This window comes from Nerophis ophidion, linkage group LG08 (genome assembly GCF_033978795.1).
Source record: "Nerophis ophidion isolate RoL-2023_Sa linkage group LG08, RoL_Noph_v1.0, whole genome shotgun sequence".
Taxonomy (NCBI): Eukaryota; Metazoa; Chordata; class Actinopteri; order Syngnathiformes; family Syngnathidae; genus Nerophis; species Nerophis ophidion.
Genome location: NC_084618.1, coordinates 19,383,234 through 19,393,328, shown reverse-complemented (window position 1 = coordinate 19,393,328; position 10,095 = coordinate 19,383,234). Strand labels below are relative to the sequence as shown.

Below are 10,095 nucleotides of genomic sequence, written 5' to 3'. Positions count from 1 at the left end.
AGAGTTTTAAAAAAGTGGTGCCTGGTCCTGCTTCTTCTTCGTTTTTGTAGTTCTTGGGTCAGACAATATCTTTCTGTTGATTACAATACATGAAAGAAACAGACCCCCCTTCATGTTAATTCCCTCCCCACACAGTGGAGCTTTACAAGCCTTCTTCTTGGTAGGTTCAAAGACATGATTTTGTGCAAAAACTTGGAATTCTTGGTAGCTCACAACTTATGGAGCCAAAACCTTACCCATAAGATTTGGTATCTTGAAAAAATTGACATTTTAGAAACAAATTTTGGCAACTAACAAATACAAACATTGAAAACATTGTGATAGTAGGCTAATATAGCTAAAATATACACATTGTGTGTTGTCTTCATTATAACACCTTATATAAGACTTTTAAAGTCATTTTGATAGTAGGCTAATATAGCTATCAGACACATGTGCTGTCCTCATTATAACACTATTATAAGACTTTTAAAGTCATTTTGATAGTAGGCTAATATAGCTATCAGACACATGTGCTGTCTTCATTATAACACTTTTAGGACTTTTAATGTCATTTTGATAGTAGGCTACTATAGACACTTACATCATGTGTTGTCTTCATTATAACACTTATACAAGACGTTTAAAGTATTTTTAATGGTAGGCTAATATAGACACACCATGTGTTGTCGTCATTATAACACTTATACAAGACGTTTAAAGTCATTTTGATAGTAGGCTAATAAAGCTAACAGACACATGTTTTGTCTTCATTATTTTGATAGTAGGCTAATATAGACACTTATATTATGTGTTGTCTTCATTATAACACTTATAAAAGACATTTAAAGTACTTTAGTGGTAGGCTAATATAGACACATCATGTGTTGTCTTCATTACAAAACTTACATAAGACTTTTAATGTCATTTTGATAGTAGGCTACTATAGACACTTACATCATGTGTTGTCTTCATTATAACACTTATACAAGACGTTTAAAGTATTTTTAATGGTAGGCTAATATAGACACACCATGTGTTGTCGTCATTATAACACTTATACAAGACGTTTAAAGTCATTTTGATAGTAGGCTAATAAAGCTAACAGACGCATGTGTTGTCTTCATTATTTTGATAGTAGGCTAATATAGACACTTATATTATGTGTTGTCTTCATTATAACACTTATAAAAGACATTTAAAGTACTTTAGTGGTAGGCTAATATAGACACATCATGTGTTGTCTTCATTACAAAACTTACATAAGACTTTTAAGGTATTTTTGATAGTAGGCTAATATAGCTAAAATAGACACATTGTGTGTTGTCTTCATTGTAACACCTTATATAAGACTTTTAAAGTCATTTTGATAGTAGGCTAATATAGCTAACCGACACATGTGCTGTCTTCATTACAACACTTATATAAGACTTTTAGTGTCATTTTGATAGTAGGCTAATATAGACCCTTGTATTATGTGTTGTCTTCATTATAACACTTATGTAAGACATTTAAAGTATTTTTAATGGGAGGCTAATATAGCTAATATAGACATATCATGTGTTGTCTTCATTACAACACTTATATAAGACTTTTAAGGTATTTTTGATAGTAGGCTAATATAGACACTTACATCATGTGTTGTCTTCATTATAAAACTTACATAAGACATTTACAGTCATTTTGATAGAAGGCTAAAATAACTCATATAGACACATGTGTTTACTAAATTGGCCCTAGTGTGTGAATGTGAGTGTGAATGTTGTCTGTCTATCTGTGTTGGCCCTGCGATGAGGTGGCGACTTGTCCAGGGTGTACCCCGCCTTCCGCCCGATTGTAGCTGAGATAGGCGCCAGCGCCCCCCGCGACCCCGAAAGGGAATAAGCGGTAGGAAATGGAGAATATGCAAACTCCACACAGAAAGATCCCGAGCCCGGGTGTGAATCCAGGACTACTCAGGACCTTCGTATTGTGAGGCACATGTACTAACCCCTGCAACACCGTGCTGCCTGTGTTTTTTCAGTGTTTTTATTTATTTCTTGCTGAAACTTATTTCCATGCCTATACATATTTGTCGACAATGTCATTTTTTTACCCGATTCCAAATCATACTGGCAGTGTTTTGGCTCCCAGCTTACTTGTATCTTGTTAAAGTTCAGAGAATAACCAAAGGCTGTTCTTTTCATCCTACAAACCCCGTTTCCATACGAGTTGGGAAATTGTGTTAGATGTAAATATAAATGGAATACAATGATTTGCAAATAATTTTCAACCCAAATTCAGTTGAATATGCTACAAAGACAACATATTTGATGGTCAAACTGATAAACATTTTTTTTTTTTTTTGCAAATAATCATTAACTTTAGAATTTGATGCCAGCAGCACGTGACCAAGATGTTGGGAAAGGTGGCAATAAATACTGATAAAGTTGAAGAATGCTCATCAAACACTTATTTGGAACATCCCACAGGTGTGCAGGCTAATTGGGAACAGGTGGGTGCCATGATTGGGTATAAAAACAGCTTCCCAAAAAATGCTCAGTCTTTCACAAGAAAGGATGGGGCGAGGTACACCCCTTTGTCCACAACTGCGTGAGTAAATAGTCAAACAGTTTAAGAACGTTTCTCAAAGTGCAATTGCAAGAAATTTAGGGATTTCAACATCTACGGTTCATAATATCATTAAAAGGTTCAGAGAATCTGGAGAAATCACTCCACGTAAGCGGCATGGCCGGAAACCAACATTGAATGACCGTGACCTTCGATCCCTCAGACTGTATCAAAAACCGACAGCAATCTCTAAAGGATATCACCACATGGGCTCAGGAACACTTCAGAAAACCACTGTCACTAAATACAGTTCGTCGCTACATCTCTAAGTACAAGTTAAAGCTCTACTATGCAAAGTGAAAGCCATTTATCAACAACATCCAGAAACGCCGCCAGCTTCTCTGGGCCCGAGAACATCTAAGATGGACTGATGCAAAGTGGAAAAGTGTTCTGTGGTCTGACGAGTCCACATTTCAAATTGTTTTTGGAAATATTCAACATCGTGTCATCCAGACCAAAGGGGAAGCGAACCATCCATACTGTTATCGACGCAAAGTTCAAAAGCCAGCATCTGTGATGGTATGCGGGTGCATTAGTGCCCAGGGTATGGGTAACTTACACATCTGTGAAGGCACCATTAATGCTGAAAGGTACACACAGCTTTGGGAACAACATATGCTGCCATCTAAGCACCGTCTTTTTAATGGACGCCCCTGCTTATTACAGCAAGACAATGCCAAGCCACATTCAGCACGTGTAACAACAACGTGGCTTTGTAAAAAGAGTGTGGGTACTTTTCTGGCCTGCCTGCAGTCCAGACCTGTCTCCCATCTAAAATGTGTGGCGCATTAAGAAGCGTAAAATACGACAGCGGAGACCCCGGACTGTTGAACGACTGAAGCTCTACATAAAACAAGAATGGGAAAGAATTCCACTTTCAAAGCTTCAACAATTAGTTTCCTCAGTTCCCAAACGTTTATTGAGTGTTGTTAAAAGAAAAGGTGATGTAACACAGTGGTGAACATGCCCTTTCCCAACTACTTTGGCACGTGTTGCAGCCATGAAATTCTAAGTTAATTATTTTTTGCAAAAAAAAAAAAAAAAAAGTTTATGAGTTTGAACATCCAATATGTTGTCTTTGTAGTGCATTCAATTGAATATGGGTTGAAAAGGATTTGCAAATCATTGTATTCCGTTTATATTTACATCTAACACAATTTCCCAACTCATATGGAAACGGGGTTTGTATTTTTATTGATATTCCATCCATCCATCCATCCATTTTCTACCGCTTATTCCCTTTTGGGGTCGCGGGGGGTGCTGGCGCCTATCTCAGCTACCATGAAGTGATATTTTGACGGGCGACTGACTGTTTAAAAAGGCGGACTCGCACACGTAAGACGCGAAATCTCACCTAGAATCCTGATTTGAGGTGGAAGATGCTCGTTGATCTTGTCCAAGATGTCGTCAATGAGTCGCACCTTCAGAGACACCACTTGGCCGGCCGCAGACACGCCCTAAGCGGTCCTCACGTTAGTGCTTGTGCCGGGGCGAAGGTCCGAAGGCAACGTACCTTATCAGTGCGGGCACATCTTTGGAAGGACATCTTCTTCATCTCGTCTCCGTGGTTTTCGGGGATGCAGCCGGAACTGACGAGAGCTGTGACAAGATCGTCTTCTATTGTCCTGAACTGAGTGTTCCCTGAATTCCTCTACAAACAACACCATACTTAAGTAAACACATAAAAAAGTACTGGTAATGTGCTTATGTACCTGCATCCCGTAGTAGCCCTTCCCACAGTACGCCATGAGGAGGGCCACTTTCTTTTTGGGGTATCGCTTTTCATCTTCGCCCAGTTCTCCCTCCGTTTTTCTTCTTTTGTTGGCTTCGCCGCCCTCGTTCTCCTCTTTGGACCTTTTCAATAAATTGTCAGCCGCTTCCTTCCGGGACGCCTCGCTCATGTTGCAACGGAAAGTAGGAAAAAGACCCCCTGGGAGAAGAATACATCAGGTTCGCTGACTACTTGGCTCTATTGCTGCGGGAAAAATCAACATGCCGAATTTTACGACACAAGACGGTCAGGAAGATAAGTTCATATCACTTTACTCATATACACTAGGTCAGGGGTCACCAACGCGGTGCCCGCGAGCACCAGGTTGTCCGTAAGGACCAGATGAATCACCCGCTGGACTGTTCTAAAAATAGCTCAAACAGCAGCATTTACCAGTGAGCTGCCTCTTTTTTTTAAATTGTATTTATTTACTAGCAAGCTGATCTCGCTAAGAGAGACAAAACTCAGATACAATTTGAAAATCCAAGAAACTATTTTAAAAACCTGGTCTTCACTTGTTTAAATAAATTCTTTTTTTTTTTTACTTTGCTTCTTATAACTTTCAGAAAGAGAATTTTAGAGAAAAAATACAACCTTAAAAAAGGTTTTAGGATTTTTAAACACATATGCCTTTTTACCTTTTAAATTCCGTCCTCCTCTTTCCTGACAATTTAAATCAATGTTCAAGTATTTTCTATTTTTTTTTTATTGTAAAGAATAATAAATACATTTTAATTTAATTCTTTATTTTAGCTTCTGTTTTTTCGACGAAGAATATTTGTGAAATATTTCTTCAAAGGTACTCTGATTAAAATTTTAAAAAAATTATTCTGGCAAATCTAGAAAATCTGTAGAATCAAATTCAAATCTTATTTCAAATTATTTTGAATTTCTTTGAAAATTTTTCTTCTGGAAAATCTAGAAGAAATAATGATTTGGCTTTGTTAGAAATATAGCTTGGTCCAATTTGTTATATATTCTAATTAAGTGCAGATTGGATTTCAACTTATTTAAAACATGTCATCAAAATTCTAAAATTAATCTTAATCAGGAAAAATTACTAACGATGTTCCATAAATTATTTTTTTAATTTTTTCAAAAAGATTAAAATTAGTTAGTTTTTTTCTTCTTTTTTTCGGTTGAATTTTGAATTTTAAAAAGTCAAATTTGAAGATAAACTATGTTTCAAAATGTTATTTATTTTTTTCGTGTTTTCTCCTCTTTTAAAACGTTCAAATAAGTGTTTTTTCATCACTTATTCTCTACAAAAAACCTTCCGTAGAAGGAAAAAATATGTACGACGGAATGACAGACAGAAATACCCTTTTTTTTTTTATATTTATCTGTTTCTATATATATTTATTGTGAGAAATCATTAAGATGATCAGTGTTTCCACACAGATAAATATCATTAATTATTAACAATAACAGAGTTAAAGGTAAATTGAGCTAATTGGCTATTTCTGGCAATTTATTTAATTTTGTATCAAACTGGTAGCCTTTCGCATTAATCAGTAACCCAAAAAGTAGCTCTTGGTTTCAAAAAGGTGGATGACCCCTGCCCTAGCGTTTGTGTACCGTATATTCCGGACTCTAGGGCACACCGGATTATAAGGTTCACTATTGCAACAACAACGCTGGAAATATGTCCTGTGAAAAACCCTCCAACCGGAACTCTCAATAACTAAAGTTCCTTGGGTGAATAATGTAAGCTCACTACACCGGTGTGTTTTAGCGCTTTCATGGCGAGTTTTCTGACAGATATAAGTTAGAACTTTACACTACTTTATATTAGAAACAGCAACAGTGGAGGGTGAATGTCCCATAACGAGAAGATAGAGAAAAATAAGAAGCTTATCGACTATTTTCAGGACTTATGCAGATCCCAAATATAGATCAGCAGGTACCAGAAGGTAAGAAATGTTGCTTAAGCATAATATTCTTAATAATAATCTTTCCTTATCTCTAAACTAAAAATGAGGAAATGCCTAGAGGGTTCTGGGCTTCAGTACAGTGTTGATCTCCTGAAGACATGATTTTATTTCACAATTCCATGGGAGAAAAAAAATGCCTGGTTAGGCGTGTGTATAGCACTATGTGTGCGGTCTATATTGCAATGACATATAATCATGTCATGTGTGCCTTCCTTGGGTGAAGCCAGGTTTACAGCTATGTTTTGACACGTTGTTACTATGCGGTTTGTTACTTATGCATGTTATGTTACAGCTATTTAAAATAGTTTTGTCAATTTGTTACGGCCCAAAATTAATTGGCCCTTTGAAACATATCTTTGTCTTTGTGTGTTGTATGTAGACCACATTGCTTCACAGAGTTCAGTGATGCAAATACATTTGCAGGTTGTATTATTTTCCAGGAGCCTTAAAAAAAATTTTTTAAATAAGTAACTAAATAGTTACTTTTCACAGTAAAGTATTACTTTTCGGTGAAAGTAACTGAGTTACTTTTGAAATAAAGTAACTAGTAACTTGAACTAGTAACTGGTTTTTAGTAACTAACTTAACACTGCATATACGTTGTATTGCTACTAGGGTACATTTTAGTCCAATTTATACCTTTTGTTTTTGCCCTCTTTTTGTGCCCTTGTGTGCATTACCGTTTCCATCATTTGTAACTGAACTACTGTGTGGAGCAATTTCCCTTGTGGATCAATACAGCTTGTCTAAATGTATTTTGCAGTATATATAATATGTAAATATTACATATATGTTATATTGCTACTACAGTACATTTTAGTCCACTTTATACCTTTTTTATTTTGCCCTCTTTTTGTGCCCTTGTGTGCATTATCGTTTCCATCCTTTGTAACTGAACTACTGTGTGGAGCAACTTCCCTTGTGGATCAATACACAGGTTTTCCCTCAGCGCTTTGTTCAGGCGGCCGCCTAAACAACAAACTAAAATCTTAAAAAATAAGAATAAAAAAACTTTTTTTTGTCCTGTAAATTAAGCATGATGAGTAAAGCATATGTCAGCACGTGGCCCCACTTTTAACTTTTTTTCAAACACTTATTTACAGTAAGTCATTAATTTGACTTAGTCATTATTTTGTCTTATTAAGTCAATATTTACTAAGTCAAAATAATGACATACTTAGTATCTCAGGTAACTAAGACTATTTTTTTTTTACTTTATGGAAAAAATATTCAGATATACATCGTATATTGCCACTCAGCATACGGAGCGGAAAACACAACTAAATATTCTAGGCTTCTTCACGCGACGAAGCCGGCCTACTTCACCACAGTCTGTAGTATATTGCCCCCACAGGCTGTGGTGAGATGGAGACGTGATGGTGGCGACAGGCCAAATTACACTGTTCCTTACATCCACCCAGCCCCTTCCCCGTCCGTCCGCCTGTCCCGGGCGGCGCTGCCTTCCCCCCGGAGAGACACCACCATAACTAACATATTTTCTGGGGGAAACACTGATACAGTTTTTCTAAATGTATTTTACAGTATATATAATATGTAAATATTACATATATGTTATATTGCTACTATGGTACATTTTAGTCCACTTTATACCGTTTGTTTTCACCCTCTTTTTGTGCCCTTGTGTGCATTACCCTTTCCATCCTTTGCAACTGAGCTACCGTGTGGAGCAATTTCCCTTATGGATCAATACAGTTTGTCTGAATGTATTTTGCAGTATATATTATATGTAAATATTACATATATGTTATATTGCTACTATGGTACATTATAGACCACTTTATGCCTTTTGTTTTCACCCTCTTTTTGTGCCCTTGTGTGCATTACCCTTTCCAGCCTTTGCAACTGAGCTACTGTGTGGAAGAATTTCCCTTGTGGATCAATCCAGTTTGTCTGAATGTAGTTTGCAGTATTTATTATATGTAAATATTACATATATGTTATATTGCTACTATGGTACATTTTAGTCCACTTTATACCGTTTGTTTTCACCCTCTTTTGGTACCCTTGTATGCATTACCCTTTCCATCCTTATCCTTTCCATCCTTTGTAACTGAACTACTGTGTGGAGCAATTTTCCTTATGGATCAATACAGTTTGTCTGAATGTATTTTGCAGTATATATTATATGTAAATATTACATATGTTATATTGCTACTATGGTACATTATAGACCACTTTATGCCTTTTGTTTTCACCCTCTTTTTGTGCCCTTGTGTGCATTACCCTTTTCATCCTTTGCAACTGAGCTACTGTGTGGAGCAATTTCCCTTGTGGATCAATACAGTTTGTCTGAATGTAGTTTGCAGTATATATTATATGTAAATATTACATATATGTTATATTGCTACTATGGTACATTATAGACCACTTTATACCGTTTGTTTTCACCCTCTTTTGGTGCCCTTGTATGCATTACCCTTTCCATCCTTAACCTTTCCATCCTTTGTAACTGATCTACTGTGTGGAGCAATTTCCCTTGTGGATCAATAGTTTGTCTGAATGTATTTTGCAGTATATATAATATGTAAATATAACATATATGTTATATTGCTGCTATGGTACATTTTAGTCCACTTTATACCTTTTGTTTTCACCCTTTTACCATTTTTGATGCTACCAATCTTACCTTTCGCTGAAGTCCGTGTGCTGCAAACCAGGGAGCTGAAAGGCAGTCTGGAAACAAACATGCCCTCCTAGGCCATCTGACAACAATAACTGGACAATAAATTAATAAATAAGTAAAAACAAAACAAAAAGCAAAGTGCTGCTAGCACGGGATAGCACGGCAGGGTATCGTAATAAAAAAAACAACCGAAATGGCTACAAGTAAAACCGTTGAAAGTGTGTTAAGCAATACCAAGTTCCCTACAACTTAAAGTTAATAGTTTATCCCAGAAAAGAGCTTATAAACGTCGTATTCTTGTGGTTGAACTCATGCTACCATAACACCGCCATCTTCGCACATGGAGGACGATGTCAACTTTGACCCCGGAAGTAAACTTCGCGGGATCTTTGTATTATCGCGTGACTTTGGAGGCGTAATGCGGAAGTAACGACCGTGTCGTATTCGATCAGTTTTCAATTATTATTTTAATTTTATTTTTTATTTTTACAAACCTTTGTTTATTAATTGCAACATTTACAAAAAGTTGATAAATATTAATAATCAAAATATGAACAAAAAACAGTACAAAAACAGCGCCAGGGGGTTGTAAACTCAATAAAGTAACGAAATAGAATGCAATGTGTATATATATATATATATATATATATATATATATATATATATATATATATATATATATATATATGTATATATATATATATATATGTATATATATATATATGTATGCATATATATATATATATATATATATATATATATATATATATATATATATATATATATATATATATATATATATATATATATATATATATATATACATATATATAATTTAAAACTAATCGAATACGACACGGTCGTTACTTCCGCATTACGCCTCCAAAGTCACGCGATAACACAAAGATCCCGCAAAGTTTACTTCCGGGGTCAAAGTTGCCATATATATATATATATATATATATATATATATATATATATATATATATACTTCTATGTCCCACTCTCCCTTGTGGAGGGGGTCCGTTCCGATCTGGTGGCCATGTACTGCTTGCCTGTGTATCGGCTGGGGACATCTCTGCGCTGCTGATCCGCCTCCGCTTGTGATGGTTTCCTGCTGGCTCCGCTGTGAACGGGACTCTCGCTGCTGTGTTGGA

General features: G+C 36.0%; 1 protein-coding gene across 1 annotated transcript in view; it reads right to left on the bottom strand.

The window, feature by feature from the left end:
* The window catches only part of pus1 (pseudouridine synthase 1), a 10,901-nt gene extending 1,583 nt beyond the window's left edge, over positions 1-9,318 (bottom strand). The window contains exons 1-4 of the mRNA XM_061907954.1: positions 8,942-9,318; positions 4,302-4,519; positions 4,103-4,240; positions 3,944-4,046 (exon numbers count right to left, since the gene is read on the bottom strand). Coding sequence (XP_061763938.1) covers positions 3,944-4,046; positions 4,103-4,240; positions 4,302-4,519; positions 8,942-9,002 — 520 coding nt within the window. The 5' untranslated portion in view covers positions 9,003-9,318. The remainder of the gene's footprint in view (positions 1-3,943; positions 4,047-4,102; positions 4,241-4,301; positions 4,520-8,941) is intronic.
* Between the last annotated feature and the right edge of the window lie 777 nt (positions 9,319-10,095).